Here is a 22,146-nt window from a genome sequence, read left to right on the forward strand (position 1 = left end):
GGCAGTGTTGTGCCTGAACGCGTTCAATGAACGATCGTTCATGAACTCGTTCATATTTTGGGTGAACGTGAACTGAACGTACTGTATTTCCGCTAGATGAACGTTATCGTGAACGCGGTCATTCTGGCGTTTGTGAACGGCGTTCTCTCACAGTATAACTTCGTTCAAGAGTGTGCGAGATTTCCGTGGTTACATCGGTTTGTCATGTTGTATTTCATCCTATCCTGTGTTTCCGAGGACCCTTGAATGCACCATCAGCCCAAAAAAAAGAAGCACGGCGGTCTATAGCATTCATCTGCACAGCGCGGAGTGAACCCACTCTACGTGCAGACTACAGACTAACTACGCAGCACCCATGATTACAGATAGCCTCTCCGGTTAAAAATGCAAGAGAAGGACCACTTAGCTTTATATAATCCCTGTCCGAGTGTCCACTGATCAGTTGTTGTGTCACTGTAGTAGGCCTATACGCTGAGTGATAATGATCCACAGCTGTTCTTCTTGCAGAGTCTCCGACGCGATTGAGATCATTTTGTAATTAAAGAAAGCTTCTGCGCTTTGTTAACTACACACGTATGAACAACAACAACAAAAACAACGTTGCTGTGTACTGCTGTGTGTGTTTAAAAGTCCTTTTTCTGCCGCTGTTCATTTGGAGCTAGAGTCTAATTTACACTTCGCAGGACAACGGTGTCCCGTGCCTAAAATAGCAGACATACAAGCTCACAATGCGTCATGGATGCGACTCATTGTGAGCTTAAAGGTCTAAAGGTCTACTATGTTTTAAAAACATGGCTAAAAATGGCATAATCCTGGATTATATTCATGTAATATAATAATACAGTGATGGAGATTCACATGCTTAATATACAGTATATATATAATACACACACAGTATATATATATATATACACACACACAGTATATATATATATATATATATATATATACACTGTGTGTGTGTGTGTGTGTGTGTGTGTGTGTGTGTGTGTGTGTGTGTGTATATATATATATACTGTGTGTGTGTGTATGTATGTGTATATATATATATATATATATATATATATATATATATATATATATATATATATATACACATACATACACACACACACACAGTATATATATATATACACACACACACACACACACACACACACACACACACACACACACACACACACACACACACACACACAGTGTATATATATATATATATATATATATATATATATATATATATATATATATATATATATATATATATATATATATAATAGTATATATATAAATAATATTAGTAATACTATTACTATTAGTAATAATCTGAGTTTCAGTGCTAAAACGGATAAAATCATTTCTATCTGTGGTTCTATGGGCTGTGGCAATACATTTGACAAATAATAGCTCGCAGCAAGGTATTGAAAAAAAAAAAGAGCTAAAAATAACTAAACAAGTTTTTTTTTTAACCAAATTTTGAATTATGAACTATGAACTGAACTAGTTAATTTAAAAATTTGTGAACTATGAACTGAACTAGTTCATGTAGAAAGTGAACTTTCCCAACACTGCTTGTGGGACACTACGAAGTAATTTATTTATAAAAAAACATAAAAAGTTGAAATATACCTCCTTCTGTTGTTCAATGGATTCAGGAGGTGATGTCAATGTTACAACTGGAAAAAAATTACAGAACTTGGTCTGTGTTTATCTCATATGTCAGAGACTTTACATTCCCCTAATGTGCGTGGTGTAGGATGGGGCCCACGGCCCTGTGCCCCCCCCCCCCCCCCGGCGGGGATCAGGGGTGACAGGGGTGGAGGCTGGCACCGAGTGGGCCAGATTTGTGGGTGCCAGTCCATTGGCGCCGGAGGTGGCGGACGACACTGTCAGCGCCAGGGCAGGATCTGGCTAGCCCACTGCTGGCCCGGGCGGCTGGTGTCGGCCCATTGGGCCTCTACCCCTCCCTTCCTGCGTCTTCTTTTGGCCGATGGCAGTACTTTCTATTATTATCCCATTTTATTTTTTATTTTCATATATTTTTGTTGTCCTTTTGTGTTTTGTATCTGTATCCATATTTATATTCTATTTTTCTTTTTTCTATTTCATGTGTCTGTTTATGTGATTTTGTTGTTAGCCTTCATGGGGTTTCCAGTTGGAACCTGACGACTGGAGCTGGTTTAGAAGGTGGAACATGGACTCATAAGGCGGAACATGGACTCATAAGGCGGAACATGGACTCATAAGGTGGAACATACCTCCCTGACTCCCACGAGGACCTTCTCGTAGATCCTCAGCCAGTTCTCCTTGGCTCGGACGGCTGGATCCACTGGCTCTTTGGGTTCCTCCACCACCGCAGTCGGGCTACAAGGAGAGAACAATTTCTTTTAAACGACATATTTATAGTTACTGTCATTGTTATTGTGCTCGGTGTGAATGACTCGTTACACTGCTGCTAATTGGAGGGATTAATTCAGATGTCAAAGACACTTGGCGTTCGCAGTGGTTGCTGAGGTCTGGCACAAAGGAGACAGTCCATGAAGCAAAGTCCTTTTCTTCGTAAGCCATTTCCGTTAAAACACAGCTAATCCATCATTTACAGCAGTGGATCCCAAACCGTTTAGCTCGAGACCCAAAAGAGCCGAAAGAGAAATTAGCGGATCTACAAGCTCACAACGGGTCACATTGTATATCTGCTATTTTCACTACTTCTTAAATGGTTTTTTTTCTGCTTCACTGAACAATGGCAGCCAGAGCCGTCTGGGAGAAATGCGGGGCCCTGTGCGAAGTCGCGTGCGCGCGTGCCCCCATCCTCGCGCGCATCCCTTTTGCGGTTTTGGGCGGATATTTCCGAGTTTTGGGTGGTTATTTGCGGTTATTTCTTTTTATAACTCTTTTTTTCCCCCGTTTTTTTGCGGGGCTCCCCCAAGCGCAGGGCCCTGTGCGGCCGCACAGTTCGCACACCCCTTCCTGCGGCCCTGATGGCAGCCGTCTCTCCTGCAAAAATCGCCACATTTGTCCCAGTGTATTTTTCATTATTTAACTGTAACATAGTTTAAGGTGATCGAAAAGGAATAGGCTGAAGCTAAAAGCTTATAAATACAGTATGTGGCAAAAAGCAGTTGCAATGAACGTAACTCAACGGTAAACAAGCCAAACAAACAAAAAAAGTTCCATATTTAAGTACATAAAACTAAAATAACAAATCCAACAACCATCAATAAGCGTGTCATTCATTATATAGATCTATATGGATCCATATATGATATTATACACAATATAAACCCATTATTATGCATTATATTTTCGTGTTCAATCGCTCGTAATCAAGGCTTATTTCTTGGTACCTGTCAGGTGGGGGGGTGATGTCTTCAGGCGTGGGGGGTGGGCTCCCCTCGTAGCGCTCGTCCTCCTGCTCCTCCTCCATGGGGAACTCCTGCTCCGGCAGAGCGGAGGGAGAGGAGTTCCCAGCCTCAGCCTCCAGGAGGTCCCTCATCATCGCCTCCTCTTCCTCCCGTAGAGGCTCCTCCTCCAGGTAACTTTGGTCCTCGGGGACGGAGCCCGTCTGCCGGCCGTCGGCCGGACCCCCGTCCTGGGCCTATATGGGGGGGGAGGGAATGTGGGACAAGGATAGTTAACCAACCAAGTAACAAAAAAGTTTTTTTCCCTAGTATTCGTTAACGCCCTACTTGATCCTACTCGGCACACAAAAAAAATATCAAAAATAGCAGATCTACAAGCTCGAAACGCGAAGCGACACGCTTTGAGCTTGTCGATCTGCTATTTTTGCTAATTTTCAATTCGAACAGTTTTTTAATTTGTGTGGATTCCCCCCCGACAGTGACGTTATTATAGTTCAGTCAGGAACACTTACGTCAAAGTAGATTTTACCATTTATTGCAACAAATAGAATACAGTTAAACTTGGCGTTAAAGGCTCCGCTCTTGGAGATATTCCCTGAATTTTGTCCAAGCAGCATGCTAAGCAAAATCAGGGAATGTTAAGCAGAATACAATATCAAACAATAAGCAATGTGTTGACATATTTGCTTGAATCAGCAGATATAATATCACAAGTATTTGAGCCTATGCCAGACTCTGATCAAAAGGTGGAGGCTGGAGAAACTAATAAAAACTAAACTAAAACTATGTAAACTAGCAAACCCACTGTTGTTAGCATGTAGATCTGTTCTTTTAGGAGTATAGGCATAAGGTGCATTTTATACTCCAACTAAATATATATCCTAAACACTGTCTCTTTTCGTAAAATGTTTTATGAATGTTAATATTATATTATTTACTCTTATGTCCCAAAACCACATTGAAATTGAAAACATCAGAAGTCAAAATGAAAAAAAAAATCATTGATTGGCCATGTGTCATGTGACACTGGCCAATCACAGTCCTGAATAGACTGTGATTGGCCAATCACGGTGCAGGGTTAGGCGGGGTACATTTTTGGCCAATCACAGCGCAGGATTTGTTGTACAAATATCCAAACCTCACTTATAGGGGCGGTTTCACCGCCCAAAAAAACTACGAATACTAAACTCTACTAACCTTGGGAGGGTGGGACTGGGGGCCGTCTTGTGAGGGAGGTCCCACGCCGGCAGAGGGAGGCTGATGGGGTCCTCCCGGGGGAGCAGGGTGAGAGTTGGGAGGGACCGAGGAGGACTGTGGGGGCTGCGACCCGGCCGGGTGGGGCTGCGGCCCGGCCGGGTGGGGCTGCTGGCTCTGGGCCTGGGGGGGGTGGGCCTGTGCCTGGGCCTGGGCCTGGGCCGCCTGGCCCGTGGGGACGGAAGACAAGAAGCTGGAGGCCAGGCCCGTGACGGCGGCCGAGAAGGGCTTGGCCATGGAGAAGAAGGAGGTGGCGGAGGGCGCGGCTTGGGGCGGCGGGGCCTGGGGTTGTTGTTGTTGTTGCTGTTGTTGCTGTTGGGGCCCGGGTTTAGGGGGCTGTGTCTGGCCGGCCGCTTGACCGACGCCGGGGGCCGGGGGCTGCCCCGGCGCCACGGCCGTCGCCGTGCCTTGAGGAGGGGGAGCCTGGCTGGGGGCGTGGCCAGGGGGCTGCTGGCCGGCGGGGGGATGCTGTTGGTGGAGCGAGGTCTGCTTCTCCAGAGGAGGTCTGGAGGAGGAGGAGGAGGAAGCGTCCGGCGCGGTGGTGGTGGCGGGGGGAGCGGTGGAGGTGGGGGCGGGGGCGTAGGGGGGCTCCATGTCCTCGCTGAGCGTCCCGTCCAGGTTGTACATGTCCTCGTCCTCGTAGGCCACCTCCTCGTCCTCGTAGAGCGCCTCCTCCTCGCCCTCGTACAGCCCGCCGTCCTCCTCCTCGTACAGGGCCCCCTCCTCGCCGCCGTCCTTGCTGTAGCCCCCCTCGTCGCTGTAGTTGGAGCCCTGCGTCTGGTCGGGGTCCCAGTCGGGCGAGCCCTTGCTGTGGCTGACGGACGAGTGGCAGGAGTGGTAGGAGTCGTTCTCGTCGTAGGGGTCCCGCTCCAGGCCGTAGCCCCCGTCCCCATAGTCCTCCTCGCTCAGCTGGCTGGAGCAGCGGCTCAGCTCCGCCGAGGAGCCGTAGCTCCCTGTGGGGCTGCAGGAGGAGCAGGGCCAGGAGGAGAGAGAGGTGATGAGATACAGTTAGAACAGACCTAGCGGCTCCATTCTAGTGCTTACTGTGTTCATACTTTATAAGTGTGCATACCCGCGGGAAGTAGGGGTGCTGGGGGGGCTGCAGCACCCCCTGAAAAAATGAATAAATAAATAAATAAATAAATAAATAAATAAATAAATAAATAAATAAATAAATAAATAAATAAATAAATAAATAAATAAAATTATTAAAAACATTTTTGTTTGTTGTTGGTCGTTATTTGGAACCGAAGCAACCGAATTAAAGTAACAAAACCACCCCAAAAATGTTTTAAAAAACGCGCGCGTGCATGTGCGCGCATACAGCACTCGTACCCTAAAACATCTTCCCGCGGCTATGTAAGTGTGTTCTGTGTTTTTACGTCGGCCATAATGGAAACAAGCCTTTCAAGCTTTCTTGTGTTTTTACCCTTTCGAATTTGAAATGCTTGATTGAATCAATCAATCAATCAATCAATCAATCAAGCAATCAAAGCAGCAGTACACTCAGTTACATTGAGTATACAAGAAGATGTGTTTATTAACCCAAAACGAAATAACAGCTGAAAGGTCAACACGTTTTAGTCGTTATGCCAATTAATTCCTCCCCACACACATGTGTGTGTGTGTGTGTGTGTGTGCCGCCACTGCTGTTGTATCCTACTGGTTCACCTGCCAGTGAGGAGCCCCCACCGGGAGGACGTAGCTCCTCCGTCCTACAGTACTCCTCCTTGTTCAACAACTCCTTGGCTGAGTCGCTATACCGCCATTCCCTCCCGCGAACATGAGCAACTCTCGCACCGAGCCGGATGCACCGCAGTGGATTAAAACCCCCCTAGACTCTTTACCCCCTGCGCCCCCCGGCGAGTGCCTGAAAGGTCGTCATGATCTGAAGATCTTTTTCTTTGGCCAAGCGTTATAAGGGTGAGGCGTATTGTGATCGATGTAAAACCGATGTAAGACCATCGAACCCGTGTAGGCGGCCGCCCGCGAACACGAGCGATCAATGGTCCATCTGCCTAATCTGAGACATGCTTAGAGAAGCATTATTGTCAACAGCACTTTACAAACACACACGCACACACACGCACGCACACGCACACGAAATCCTGCTCTACTGAATACGTGTGAGGATGGTCAGAAGAACCATATATGCCGAGGGTTCTAATCGATGAGAGGTAATGGCGATACGGGACGCTATACCAGAGGTAATGGTGATACGAGATGCATAGCAGACAGTGCAGGGAAAGAAACAGAGCGGAACAGAAAGATGAGATGGGAGGCCTCCGGAAAAGCTGACAAATGAAAAGAAAAGGGGGGGGGGGGAACTGAAAAAGCGTCCACAAAGGCACCAACAAACGCGGTGGAAGTATTTATACGCTGTGATGAATGGAGCTGTTAAGGCAGAATAGAGGCAGAGAATTTTTTTCATCCTTAATCTCCACTACATCTGAGATTGACCGATCGATTGATCATTCAAATAAACGTGCTCTTGAAAACGGAAGCGGCCCACCCATCTGACCACTTGACACGGCAGCCGTGTCAAGTGTCAGATGAGTGAGCAGTGGTGGAAAAGGTACTTAAATGTTTTACTTAAGTAAAAGTCTTAAAGGTTCTATGACATTCATTTTCACTTTTTTTATTTTTTATGTTTTTTTGGGGGTTTTATGACCTCAATTACACCTAAAAAATCGGAACTTTGAACATTCAGTGGATTTTCTGTGGTCTGGGGTTTTTTGAATAATTAGGCTGAAAAGTAATCTGAGTTTGGCCCTTCGGCAGTGAGGTCACAGCCGATTAATCCCGCAACCTCTCCTCTTCGCCCCTCCCCTCCCCTATCCTTTCCTTTGGGGGGGGGGGGCGGAGCAGAGGCGATGATTGACAGGCAAAATCCCTCACCAGCGACACCCGCAGGCAAAGATTTCTTTTTTCATTGCAGTTGAAAAGGCTTTAGAAATGTGAGAGAAAAACACCTGCCATGGATCAATGGAGTGGAATTTTTTGTTAAAACTTTCTATACACGTTTGAAGGACCATGACAAAGACTTTTAATGTGTGGTAAAACTGCGATGCGACACGTTGTGAGCTTGTAGATCTGCTATTTTCAAATAGCCTAAGTATAAAATAGTAGGGCTGTGAATCGTCTGCTATCTCACAAATCGATTCGATTCCGATTCTTGGGGTCACGATTCCGATTTTTATCGATTTTATCAAAATAAACGATTCTCGATTCAAAATCATTTTTTTCCGATTCAAAGGCGATTTTTTCCGATTCAAAAGCGATTTTTTCCGATTCAAACGATTCTCGATTCAAAACGATTCTCGATTCAAAACGATTCTTGATGCAAAACATAGGATTTCAGGATCTACTCCAATCTGCTGGCATGAGAACAGAGTACATTTATGTAGCTTTTACAATTGTAAAGGTTTTATCAACTGATAATAATGTAAACACACAAAGGTAAATCCAAGATCCTAAAAAAAAAAAAAAAAAAAAAAAAAGATTTTTTTAAAATGAGAATCGATTCTGAATCGTCCAACAGTAGAATCGCGATTCGTATTCGAATCGATTTTTTCCGACACCCCTATAAAATAGGGCTTAAGTGGTTAATGTATGTTTTATAATGTAATAATTTATATCTGCAAAGTAACTAGTAACTTAAGTAAGTAATTATAGTGGAGTAAAAGTACAATATTTGCCTCTGAGATGAAGTGGAGTAGAAGTAAAAGTACTGAAATTTGGAAATACTCAAGTAAAGTAAAATAAATACCTCAAAATTGTACTTAAGTACAGTACTTGAGTAAATGTACTTAACACCACTGTGAGTGGGCCAGCAAACGCTTTTTTCAAGATTTTGAAGTGATCCCTGATTCCGCACACACGCACCTTACTGCCCTCTGCTGGTGGTAGTCCTGGCCCTGGCCGTTGTTGGCGGAGGGGGGGTAGGCGGAGGGGTCTCTGGCGGTGCGGTGCTGGTGGCTGATGGGGTACTGGTGGACGGAGGCGTTGGGCTGGGAGGTGGTGTAGTAGGGCGGAGGGATGCTGTTGCTGGTCTCGCTGCGGTAGTCGCTGTCCCTGTCGTCCACCGCACTGTCCGGGTCCTCGTCTACACAAAGTCACAATTTTAGCACACACTTTTTTCCCAAACAGTGGGTCGGGACCCATGTTTGGGTCGCGGACCTTTTTTTTTTGTTTAGTTTTCCTACGTTTAAAAATATATAAATATAGTATACAGTATTTCAAAAGATTAAAAAAACTTTTCATTAATTAAAACTCATTCAATATTTCATTAAAAAGCAAAAACAAAGTTCAAGAAGTAGTGAAAATAGCAGATCTACACGCTCACAACGTGGCACGAAGCGGTGCGCTGTGAGCTTGTAGATCTGCTATTTTCACTAGTTAGGGTCCCGGGCAAACGTCTAATATCTCTTTTGGGTCTTGAGCTAAAAAGTTTGCGAACCACTGATTTAGCAGACGCTCTTTATCCAGAGTGAATAGGTAAGGTAATAGAATGCAGAGAGACAGTGTAGTGCTTCAGTAATCTAGTATCATTAAACCAAGAACCTCAGTCTAAATACTATTAAAAACTATGTACATTAATAAGTACATTGAAACTATAGAAACTATAGGATGGCAGGTCAACAAATGAACCTTCACTAGCATCAGTCTAAATAACATGCCGTCTAAATTATATTTAACCTTCGCATAAGACTGAATGGCTGTCAAGGCTAGGTCAAGTGGTACGGGCGGAGATTGAATCTGAAGAGGTGAGTCTTCAGATTACGGCGGAAAATTGGTTACAGTTGCCACGCACACACGCACACACATTTGTTTTACTATACTTATGTGGACGTCAACATTTTAAGATGACAATTTTATGGCATTTTTACATTTTTGTGTGTGATTTTTAACTCCAAAGCAGGAAATATCCGATCGACGAGTAGTTCTGCTATTCTCAGTGTATGATACTGGCACACGGCTCAAGTATAAATCAAGCATAACTCCTAAAACCCAATATTTCTTTGTAACCATAAAAACAATCATTTCTCTTTTGAGGACCAGGAAACTTGTGCTCACTATTTCTCTACACATGCGCACGCACGCACACGCGCACACACACAGACACACAGACACACACACACACACACACACACACACACACACACACACACACACACACACACACACACACACACACACACACACACACACACACACACACACACACACACACACACACACACACACACACGTGAGAAATAAATGGATGTGTCAGTCACTGTGCTGATTGGCTGTCAGTCAGCATGTCAGAACAGGGTCATGTAATTCCTGTGGCTGTGTTCCGTCTGGCACTGAAAATATAACTATTTATTTTATAACCAATTTAAAATGATTATCAATAACGGTTCCACCTCTACCAAACTTTCTCTTTCTCCCTTTCCAACTCCCTCCCATCTCTCTCATCCAAAAGCGCTCTCTCTCTCTCTCGCTACAGTGTACTTGATGTCTCTCTCTCTGTGTGAGATGGATTAAAACACTGCAGTGATGTGGGCGAGTCAGAGGGAAGCTTATGTAAGACCATCAGCTAATCACACCGAGAGAGAGAGAGAGAGAGAGAGAGAGAGAGAGAGAGATGAATGCATCATTTATGTTTGTATGTATGCTACTGCCCTAAGTTCAGTGGTTCTCAAACATTTTCCTGTCACAAGATTGAAGATGTGTTGTTAAAATGCTACAATTTTATTTTTTTCCGAGATTCTTTTGAAAATAGCCAATCTACAAGCTCACAACTCATCACGTTGTGTGTGTGTGTGTGTGTGTGTGTGTGTGTGTGTGTGTGTGTGTGTGTGTGTGTGTGTGTGTGTGTGTGTGTGTGTGTGTGTGTGTGTGTGTGTGTGTGTGTGTGTGTGTGTGTGTATGTGTGTATATGTATGTTTGTTGTGGATGGATGGATGGATGGATAGTCCAGATCTAAATTTATTATACTCACTTTGTTGCTCTCCCCACACACTCCAGTTACCTGCAGTGAAACAGGAGCAAGGAGGCATTCATTCATTGATAAATCTCATGGTTGTTGTAACTTGACCAAGTGGACACATTCATTCATTAAAAACAGCAGCCAGGGCTGTTCCAGATGGCAGAGCTTATGAATGGAGAGAGAGGCACAGCCAGCAGCCAGCGTTCAGCCAGCCAGCCAGCCGGGCAGGCTGAACCTCAAACTGCTGGCAGTGCCGGTCTCTCTGCCTCACAGAGAGCAGCCAGCTCAGCACACCAACCACTGGAGGCACACAGCAGCACACTGACATTTAAGGGGCTGTGTGTCCACTCAACACAAAGTGTTTTTGTTTAGCTGGCACAGCGCCAGTCTGCCAGGCCTTTCTGTGGTAACGACGCGCTCCTCTTTCCCAGCAGCGCCTCCGAACATGGCGCTCCAGCGCTCAGAACGCCCCTTTCTCTGGTCTAGAGCGTTAGCGAGTTCTCTCAATGGTCATTTATATCGACCAGATCTGTAGAGGGCGCAGTGGAGTAAATACAATAATTTCCGTCTGGCGGACATATTTTTGTTTCTGACCAAAACGTTGATTTTACACATAACGTGTGTGTGTGTGTGTGTGTGTGTGTGTGGGGGGGGGGGGGGTCCTGAGACGTTTCCCACTAAGGAGAACAGTTTTTTGACATTATAAAACTGCCTTTGTTTCGGTGAGTAGCGAAATGGTTTACTTTATTTTTACTGCAGTTGGAGACCTCGCGCGGTAGTGGAGGTCTCTGTCTATGGGAATAGCACCGCGACTGACAGAGCGTTAGAGAGAACATGCTAACGCTCTGGACCAGAGCCAACATATCGCCCCCAGCGGTTTTCTTGACGCGGCGGCGGCGTCCATGGGCGCTTGATGGTGTAGTGAAAACTCATTGACTTTTTCACTCCAGACTGTGAAGTGAAAACTCCACTCCACCGCTCATAAAATGCTTTCTGTGGACTTTGGTTCCATTTGTACACTTTCAGAGTTACATTAACACTCAGGATTTTACCATGCATTAATCTGATAATATCATTGATCCGTAAGAAGTACCTCAAAATTGTACAGTGGGCTATCTGATGAACAGGAATGCAAATTACAGCGCAGCTGTCAAACACAGCATTTCTATTGGTCAGGAGGAGTCAGGACAAAGTGAAATGCAAAGCAGAGATTGGATGATACTCACAGCACTGTGTTCCTGGTACAGGCAGGGGGCGCTCTTGATCCTCCACGTTTGTATACTGCATGAAGGAACAGGAAGAACAAACACAAGTCTTAAAGGTAGGGTAAGTGTTTTTTTTTTGTTTAAAAGGAAAAAAAGTGTTAAATAGCTCTATATTCTGATGGTACTCTTTGCTAAAGAGTGTTTGTTCAGTAACATGAATCTCCATGTCTCTCCAGCTCTTTAATAAACAGAAAGCACATTTTCATGTTTCACCAATTTTAGCCAATCAGGAGAGAGAACTCACACAGGATACAGAATAAACTGTGCAATTGGAAGGGATGACACAAATAAATGAGCAGATATAGACAGTAGTACAATTGAAACTGTAACACAATTTAAGCTGATAAATGGGTACTCTCTCCTGATTGGCTGAAAATGTGCAACCCACCTGAAAATGTATGTTCCGTTTATTAAAGAGCTGGAGTCTTTTCAGCAAAAAATATCACTTATCCTACCTGTAAAGGAGCACTTCACACATTTTCAACCATTCATATAACTGGTCCTCGCTAATGCTCATTATATGATGGTATCATTTCTGTCTGTGGGCTGTGGACATTTCAGAAACCCGCCTACCAGTGACATCACCAGTGGGGATTCCAAGCTAATGGATACTACACATCGTCTCTTTTTTTAAAAGTAATTCGTTAGGGCTTTTCTTTGATAGGCCACGGCACAGAGAGACGGATAACAGGGAGAGAGAGTCAAGGGTCTGCCGGGCCTGGGAATGGAACCAGGGACTCGCTGTCGGGCATCTGAGCCTAGGTGGTACTCGCCTTAACCAGTCAGCTAGTGGCGCCCCCTACATACTGTCTCTTAATGGAAAGCTAGCAGAACAGTGCATTTTCATAGCATGTTATGAATAAAAGCCATTGTTTTCGCATCAATAAAACTTTTTTTTTTAAATATCGAATTTACAGATGATGATGATGCCATCTGTAGGCATATTTTCAAACCCCCCACAGTCCACCTGTAAGATGCAGACCACCCCCCACAGTCCACCTGTAAGATGCAGACCACCACCCACAGTCCACCTGTGAGATGCAGACCACCCCCCACAGTCCACCTGTAAGATGCAGACCACCACCCACAGTCCACCTGTAAGATGCAGACCACCCCCCACAGTCCACCTGTAAGATGCAGACCACCACCCACAGTCCACCTGTAAGAAGCAGACCACCACCCCCCACAGTCCACCTGTAAGATGCAGACCACCACCCACAGTCCACCTGTAAGATGCAAACCACCCCCCACAGTCCACCTGTAAGATGCAGACCACCACCCACAGTCCACCTGTAAGATGCAAACCACCACCACCCACAGTCCACCTGTAAGATGCAGACCACCACCCCCCACAGTCCACCTGTAAGATGCAGACCACCACCCCCCCACAGTCCACCTGTAAGATGCAGACCACCACCCCCCACAGTCCACCTGTAAGATGCAGACCACCCCCCATTTTCATAGCATGTTATGATCAATCAATGGATTGTGCTATGGCTTGAATCAATGGAACTCACATACGGTACGCATACTTTAAGTTCCTATATACTTTTCAAGGATTTAAAGATACCTATTTTCCTTTACCTTTACCTTTAAAATCTTAATATTTTGCCAGGGGGGGGGGACCCACTTGAAATACCCTCACGGGGGCCCCCAGCCCACAGGTTGAGAGCCCCTGGTGTAGACGGAAAAGCCACCGTCTCATAGTGAGCATTAGAGAGGACACATATAAGATAGTGTTGAAAAAAAGATAAATAAATAAATGTTCCTTTAACAGTCAGGGGTGTTCTTGGGTCATGCACAACTAAGCTGTATAAGCTGCTTCTATTTTTACACGTTGCGGTGGCATTTTGGAGGAAAAATGTTTCCCTCTGGCACCGCCGCCCAGCCCAGCGCCTTTTATTTTGTCCAATAAATCATGTTGCCTCCTCTGTTCCCAAAACAAAGTTATAAACAGAAGCTAAGTCATTAAAATAAAGCCGGGTGACAGATTACATCTTGGTCCCGCATGGCGTTGAGTTGCTCCAGTTTCTTGGCCCAGTAGCGTGCTTCATCCTCGGGGATATCTGCAAGAAAAACACCCATACTGAGTCAGTGGTGGGCGGTAGCCAATGTATTCCCTATGTATTCAATTCAATTAAAAAAATACATCACGTCATCAACCAATACAATACACTACAAAAAAAAAACGGCGGCAGTGAATGACACCTCCTTTCGATGGGAATTAACATTTACACTTTCACCTATTTTCAACCTATCTTCATATAATAGGTCCTCACTAATGCTCCTGATAAAATGTTTTTTTCTACTCTGTCTGTGTCTCATAGGAGGGCTGTGAACACTTCAGAAACCCATCTACCTGTGACATCATCGTTAGGCAGTTTTTCTTTTCTTTTCAAGATTAGATTTTTTTCAATGTATTATTATTAACGCGAGAACAATGGCTTCCATCATAGCATGCTAACTTTCCAGGAATAGAAAGCCTGCAGTTTCTATTACAGTAGCTTGAATTGATGTCACTGCTAGGCGGGTTTCTGAACTGTCCACAGCCCTCCTCTGAGACACGGACGGAGTAGACGAAAATGGTGCTAAATATCATGAGCATTAGTGAGGACCTATTATATGAAGAAAATGGGTGAAGTCGTCCTTTAAGTACAGTACTCGACCCGCATGCAGAGTGACTTTGAGAACATGGACCTATTGACCTCCAGCAGCACCAGAACCTACTGCTGCTATAAATAGAGCCGCTGTAGACTGATGGCTGTGGAGTCAGTCAGTTGTACCGCGTATTGACTCGAGGAGGGGAGGCAGCGGGAAATGATGGCTAATCGATGCAAAAAGGGTCACAGTTTCAGCCCTGAGACAGGGAGAACGCAAACCCAACTGCACAGACGTGCACACACACACACGCACGCACGCACGTACGCAAACACACACACACACACACACACACACACACACACACACACACACACACACACACACACACACACACACACACACACACACACACACACACACACACACACACACACACACACACACACACAGGCATATCTGAAATGTATATCTAATCAATATAAATATAATTTATTTAAGCCCACGCGTGTGCGTGCATGTGTGGGCGTGCGTTGTGCGAGTGTGTGATTGCATGTGTGTGTGTGTGTGTGTGTGTGTGTGTGTGTGTGTGTGTGTGTGTGTGTGTGTGTTTCCAGTGCTCTCGTCCTTGACAATCGATCATAACGTGAACATATAGATCTCAAATAGAAGCTCTATAGAGCGCTGTTTCCCAAACACTGGGTCGGGACCCATCTTTATGGGTCGCGAGTAAAATATCCCTTAATTCTTTTGTTTCCTACATTTTGTTTTTATTTACTATTATTTCAAAACATTCTTTTTTTTCTTCTTTTTTTTCATAAATTAAAAACAAATTCAAGGATTTTTTCAAAAGAATGTAATGAATAAATAGAAAATAAATCTATGTAATTCCATAAATTAGAAATGCTATGCTCTATGGCAGTGTGTGTGTCTCTCTCACCCAGGGGCAGTTCAAAGCGAGTGTCCAGCAGCACCAGGTTCATGGTGGGCTCTTTGGTTCCACAGACCTCGTTGTCGGCCATGATCACCTGAGAGTCCAGCGTCAGCCACTCCCCCGGACCCTCCTGTAGCCATGGAGAAAAACATTTTATTTGTATTGTATTGTTTTATTTTACCTGGAAGTCCCATTGAGATCAGAAATCTCTTTTACAAGAGACACCTGGCCAAGGTAGCAGCCATATAAAAACACCACAAATCACAACACATTAAATAATGCAACATACTAAATAAAAATGTAAATACGTCAAATACGTAATACGTAATCCATTCATTCAGCAGAGCTTTCATTTCCCCCAGCAGTAGCGACAAGTAGCTAGTAACTAACAACTATCAGACTTCCTGGAGTGTCTCTTCAAAATAAGAGTTGTACTGAATCGTAGGACCAGGAAAGAAGGGATTGGACTATGGTTACTCAACATAGCTTTTATTTTGAAGTTCATCTACTGGTTAAGTCCCTTCCTTTCTCTTACTTGCAGCCGGCAAAGACAAAAACACAAAACAAATGTTTTGTTTTCCGTTCCATTCTCAATAAAGACATGAATAAATATATATATGTATATTTGCGCAACCCAGAGCAAAATGTTTGATAGTAAGGAACCAAATGGACCCTTACATACACATCTGTAACTCTTAGTGAGTGTAAAAATGGAACCAAATGGACCGTTATTTGTCCATTAGTCATAGTCAGTAGTCATTGAAGGCAAGATTATGATTAGAATTATGCATTATCTCTTTCCAGTGTCATATCAAACACTCAGCAGTCAGAGTTAGAGCATTTTGTAAACAACTGGGCAGAGCCATGGGCAATCCTTGAGGAGGGGTCTCACCTCGTTGGACTGTCGGACGTTTCTCAGAGGGATCCACACCGTGCCCACCATGGTGTCCCAGATTAACCCTTTGTTCCATACCTCCACTGTCAGACCCAGGTCCAAACGGTTAATCTCACTGCAGAGAGAGAGAGAGAGAGAGAGAGAGAGAGAGAGAGAGAGAGAGAGAGAGAGAGAGAGAGAGAGAGAGAGACAGACAGAGACAGAGAGAGAGAGAGAGACAGAGAGAGCGCATACAAGTTTTCTGTTGTTAAAATGTTTCAAAAATATTCCAATTATTTCACAAAGATTTTTTGAAAATAGCTGATAACTGGTTGTGATGCTATATTAAACACATTTTGCTGGGGACCCCCTGGAATCCCCTCAAGGACCCCCTGGGGAGGGGGGAGGGGTCCTCCCCGGATCACACTTTTGAAAACCACTCTGTTTAAGGAGACCTGTAGTTGCCATTTTGGTTCATGTGCCTACACTACACTACAGTGTGACTGAGTGAGTGGGCATGCAGGGATTTTTCTCTGCATCTCTAAAGCGTTACGTAACCAAAGCTCCATGTGGGCTGCATGGACTTCAACGCTCCTCGGAACATCTCAACCCATCCATCCATCCATCCATCCATCCATCCATAATAATAACTCTAATTTGTAGCCTATAGCGCTTTTCTAAGTACCCAAAGACGCTTTACCTTACTGTGTGTGTGTGTGTGTGTGTGTGTGTGTGTGTGTGTGTGTGTGTGTGTGTGTGTGTGTGTGTGTGTGTGTGTGTGTGTGTGTGTGTGTGTGTGTGTGTGTGTGTTGCGTGCGTGTGTGTGTGTGTCTGCGTGCGTGTGTGCGTGCGTGCGTGCGTGTGTGTGTGTCAACTTTATTAGGAAAATAAAGCCTTTTATTAAAAGAAAAGGCTAAGACTATGGAATAAAATCAATAAAACAGTGGAATGGTGAGAAGTGGGGTATGCAGTTAGCTGCATGGGCAAAGCCATATTGAAGAGTATTGGGGAGTGCGTTCCACAGGTTTGGGGCAGCAAAAGAAATAGCTCTTTCGCCGCCAGGTACGGTACTTGGTCTTGGGGACCTCCAGGAGGTTGGCGTTACCAGACCTGAGGGAACGGAAGGGGACGTGGCGTTGGAGGAGGTCGAAGAGGTAGGGGAGCCAGATTGTTCTAGTGCCTTATAGGTAGGTGGTGAGCAGTATTTTTGAATGGATTAAACCATCCCACACACCTTCTTACATCATGTTCTGTTCAGCTCCATATATGGCCATGTTCCTGCCCCGGAGGAACACCCCACACACTCTACCAAGTACCACCCACAGTATCACTCCACTCCGCACACCAGAACCACACATGCACAGCAGACTACAGTACAGTACAGTACAGTACAGTACAGTACAGTACAGTACAGTACAGTACAGTACAGTACAGTACAGTACAGTACAGTACAGTACAGTACAGTACAGTACAGTAACTGTATGTCCATAGGGGTCTATTTTCACACTCTCAGTGTTCTATTAACACTGAGGATTTTACGTGGATCTTGGCACTAAACAACAATGACTTTGATAATCTTCCAGTCAGGATTTCCAGCACAGCTGCTCTTGTCAAAGTCTTCAGTTACCTTAAACACAGATAGTGGCAGAATGTCTTACTTTCTGGCGCAGTGCTAAACTGCTTTGAATCATACTTACAAAGTAAAAATAATGCACAATTCGCACATCCTCCGTTTTTTTGGTGCTGAGCCAAACTGTAAGAACAGAATCATGAAAACAAAGCGGGGGCTCGCAACTCACTTTTGAATGCTCCAAGCTTTTATTTGTGATAAACATGAACCCTAGTGTCCCTATTCTGTGGTAAACATTCGGCAAAAATGGTCGATCTACAAGCTCACAACGCGTCAAAATGTGACACGCAATGAGCTTGTACATCGAATTGCAGATCGCTAATTCTGGTGGAGAATGTAAAAGGAAATACTAGCAGACCTAGTAGAGAGCCCTGGGGAACCCCAGTCAACTAAGCATAATGGTATAGTGGTTAAAGGACAGGGACTACTTTGTATCTATAGGTGATTACTAATAATTACACATCTGAGCGGACCATAAAGTTTGGTCTCCATTCCCGGGAGTCTTCTGTTCAACACCCTACTGTACACAACCTCCTGCTGGCTCACATTATGGAAAACAACAACATATATTTACATAATTATGCACACGACACGCACATTTACATAACTGTATCACCAGGGGACTATTATGGTCCAATACAAACACTGAGTAAATTGCATTGAACAAATCCGTGATTGGATGTGACAGAATTTTTCTTCAATTAAACAAAGGACAAAACTTATAGTAATTGTTGTTGTTTTTTGGAGCCAAGGGTGAACGATTAAAAGTCAGCGCTCAGCTTCAATGAGTATAATGTTTAAAGAACTACGACCCGAGCCAGAAACCTTGGTGTGGTCGCAGTCATCACATTATAATTATGTTGAGTGTTTTTTTCCACAGCATGCTAGTGTGTTTTTTTTAATAATTTCTTCTGCACTGTATGGTGTATTAAATGTATATAGTGTAGCAGCACCTTTACAATTGACAATTTAAGCATTTAGCAAACTTTCTTTATGCGATTTACAGTAAGCCAGGTAAACACATAGAATGCAGAGAGACAGAGCCTCAGTAAACTAGGATCACAGGTAAACCATGAACCGCATCAGTCTAAATTATATACTATCAAAAAATTATAATCTGTACATTGAAACTATAGGATACTATAGGATGCCAAGTCAACAATGAACATGGCATCTGTCTAAATAACATGCTATCTAAATTACATTTTAACCTTTGAGTTTGCATTAGATTGCATGGTCGTCAAGGCTAGGTCAAGCGCTGCGGGTTAAGGTGGAGTCTGAAGAGGTGAGTCTTCAGATTACGGTGGCAAATTGGGAGTGAATCTGCAGTTCTAAGTGCAATGGGGAGTTTGTTCCACAGTTTGGGAGCCAGAAGGGAGAAGAGTCTGGGACGTGTGGAGCGTTGTCCCGGATGTTTTGCGGAAGGTTCAGACAGCTTCCCTGTGTTAGCTGATCTGAGTGAGCGAGCGGGAGGGGTTGTAGGGTTCGATCAGGCTTTGAAGGTATTGGGGGTGCCATACTGTACCTTTATACAAAGTGCTTTACAATGTGCATTACATTCACACACCGACAGGATTGCCTTGTCGTTGTTTAAATGTATACAAATGACCGTGCCTTAGCCTTGCCTTATCGTGCGACGTATTGCCAGAGCTGAGCGCCTTAGCGCTCCTGTTACCCCAGGGAGTCTCAAGCATTCCTTCTCATTGTAATCCCTTTGTTAATTAAGCTAATTACAGAGGGGCGGAAAAAAGCGAGTACTAATGCTAATCACTGGAGGATACTACCCGGAACAGAGATGCGGGGGGGTCCGAAGAAGAGGAGGAGGATGAGATGCGGGTCTCTGGCTGAGGAGCGCCAAGGGAGGAGGGAGGATGAAAGGAAAGGTTGAAAGTAAAGGATGAAAGGAAGGGATGAGGAGGTTACCCGAAAGTGGGATCACATCACCCCCGTCCCGTTCTGGCTGCCAGTCAAATTTAGAATCAATTAAAAAAATTCTAAAGCCCTACACGGCCTGGCACCACCCTACATATCTGACCTAATCCCGCCTCCCGATTCCATTAGGCCACTCAGATCAGCTGACCAGATGCTCTTAGAAGTCCCGCACACACGACTGAAGCTAAAAGGCGACCGGTGCCTTCTCGGTCGCGGCGCAGAATCTGCGGAACAACTTGCCACTATAGCTGTTAGGGCTGCATCCTCTCTGGTCATTTTTAAATAGGCTACAGATTAAAGACACACCCTGGCCTTTTAAATCAAATGTCTCACTGCCTCCATGGAGCACATGCTTGGTCTCTTACCTTGTGCTTTCTTAAACCTCCATGCTCTCCTTCATTGTTCTCCGCCCATAACGTGATTTTTTTTTACGTGTCGTTGTATACATTTTGTGTAACAGTGTTGTTTTCTCTTGTATATTTTTTTGTTGCTATTATGCTGTGCAGCACTTTGGTAAACCATGGTTGTTTTTAAATGGGCTTTATAAATAAAATTGACTTGACTTGACTTAGTGACGCCGGAGGTATGAAGAGAGGGGAGGAGAGAGGAGGTGCAGTAATTCTCAAGGACCCCCGGTTTTGGACCCTCATTTAATACCATGTTTTTACTTTTTATTCATCTCTGGGACCCTCAATCTACATGCTGTAAAATCCTCAGTGTTAATTTAACATCTGAGAGTGTACAAATGGAAACCAAATGGACCCGAAAGAAGGGTCCGACTATATAGCAGTGGTTCTCAAGGTGGGGTCCGGGGTAAAATTATAAAATACAGTTTAAAAAACAGTTTAACCACTTTAGGTTGTCGGTGTGATAAGAGAGTGAGAAAGAGACTCACAACATGAAGTCCTGCTCCCAGCTGGGCAGGTTGCCCCGCACAGCGATGGTGGTGCTCTTCACATTCTGGACTTTGAGGGTCACATAGGTGTTGAACTTCTCTGTTAGAGAGAGAGAGAGGTAGAGAGAGGTTAGAGATGAACAGAACAGCGATGGTGGTGCTCTTCACATAGAGAGAGAGAGAGAGAGAGAGAGAGAGACAGACAGACAGACAGACAGACAGACAGACAGACAGACAGACAGACAGACAGACAGACAGACAGACAGACAGACAGACAGACAGACAGACAGACAGACAGACAGACAGACAGACAGACAGACAGACAGACAGACAGACAGACAGACAGACAGACAGAGAGGTGAGAGTTGAACAGAACAAAAAAAATCAATACATCTCAAACATTTTCAAGAAGTCTTAAAGAAGATTATGAATTTCATAATTTACAAAATGGTCAAATATAGCTAAAATAGACGATCTACAACCTCACAACACACCTCGATGTGATGCATTGTGAGCTTGTAGATCACTATTGTTGCTAACAGAGTGACGTCAGGACTTCAATACTTTGTCACGTGCCATTTTACCTGTACTCTTTTCACCTTTTAAGAGAGGATCTATACATTTTAGAAGTAAAAGATGTATGCATATATAACCATGACTTTAAGAGATGATCTATACATTTTAGAGGTAAAATATGTATGCATATAACCATACATTTTAGATGTAAAAGATGTATGCATTTATAACCATGACTGTCTGTTGTGCTCCTGTGTGAATCCAGGCTCCCATGCAGTCCTTACCTTGGGGTCCGTCCAGCTTGGCTTTCTTCACTGTGGAAAAAGAACAGAGAGGGACAGAGTCACACACACAGAAACACCATCTGTCTCATCCTGCTATGTCTTGGCAACAGTACAGGCTACAGTATGTAGAGGATACATCAGTACAGACTACAGTATATAGAGGATACATCAGTACAGGATACAGTATGTAGGATACATCAGTACAGACTACAGTAGAGGATACATCAGTACAGGATACAGTATGTAGAGGATACATCAGTACAGACTACAGTATGTAGAGGATACATCAGTACAGAATACAGTATGTAGGTTGAGGGAAAGACACTGTTTGAGAATCTGCCACCTACATGCTGGCTTCCCTAAAATCCCCCCCACACACACACACTATAATTTTTTTCAAAAATAACGGAAACAGACAATCTACACTCAAGCTCACAATATGCGGCATATCCTGACACGCCAGGCAGATCGTCTATATTCAGAGTACGACAAAGTATAGCTTAATTGGGTTTTAAACTAGGAGATTACTGTATGTGGGGATCCATATGGCCAGCCTGTGACTTCACAAGAAAAATAAAAGTCGGCACAAACAGCTTGATGCTCCGAGAATATTGGTGGTTGCGTT

At 44.3% G+C, this 22,146-nt stretch overlaps 2 protein-coding genes across 2 annotated transcripts in view; both read right to left on the reverse strand.

Annotated features, from left to right (window-relative positions):
- The window catches only part of sirt6 (sirtuin 6), a 372,587-nt gene that overhangs the window by 152,670 nt on the left and 197,771 nt on the right, over positions 1 to 22,146 (reverse strand). The gene's annotated exons all lie outside the window — the stretch shown is intronic.
- LOC308093353 (protein unc-13 homolog A-like) overlaps positions 1 to 22,146 on the reverse strand; it is a gene marked incomplete at both ends in the record, with an annotated part of 78,909 nt that overhangs the window by 45,993 nt on the left and 10,770 nt on the right. The window contains 11 exons of the mRNA XM_080439688.1: positions 2,259 to 2,364; positions 3,348 to 3,598; positions 4,560 to 5,577; positions 8,502 to 8,721; positions 10,606 to 10,635; positions 11,820 to 11,874; positions 13,854 to 13,924; positions 15,397 to 15,520; positions 16,283 to 16,400; positions 20,722 to 20,821; positions 21,522 to 21,551. Coding sequence (XP_080295814.1) covers positions 2,259 to 2,364; positions 3,348 to 3,598; positions 4,560 to 5,577; positions 8,502 to 8,721; positions 10,606 to 10,635; positions 11,820 to 11,874; positions 13,854 to 13,924; positions 15,397 to 15,520; positions 16,283 to 16,400; positions 20,722 to 20,821; positions 21,522 to 21,551 — 2,123 coding nt within the window. The remainder of the gene's footprint in view (positions 1 to 2,258; positions 2,365 to 3,347; positions 3,599 to 4,559; positions 5,578 to 8,501; positions 8,722 to 10,605; positions 10,636 to 11,819; positions 11,875 to 13,853; positions 13,925 to 15,396; positions 15,521 to 16,282; positions 16,401 to 20,721; positions 20,822 to 21,521; positions 21,552 to 22,146) is intronic.

This window comes from Gymnoscopelus braueri (genome assembly GCF_963280865.1).
Source record: "Gymnoscopelus braueri genome assembly, chromosome: 10".
NCBI lineage: Eukaryota > Metazoa > Chordata > Actinopteri > Myctophiformes > Myctophidae > Gymnoscopelus > Gymnoscopelus braueri.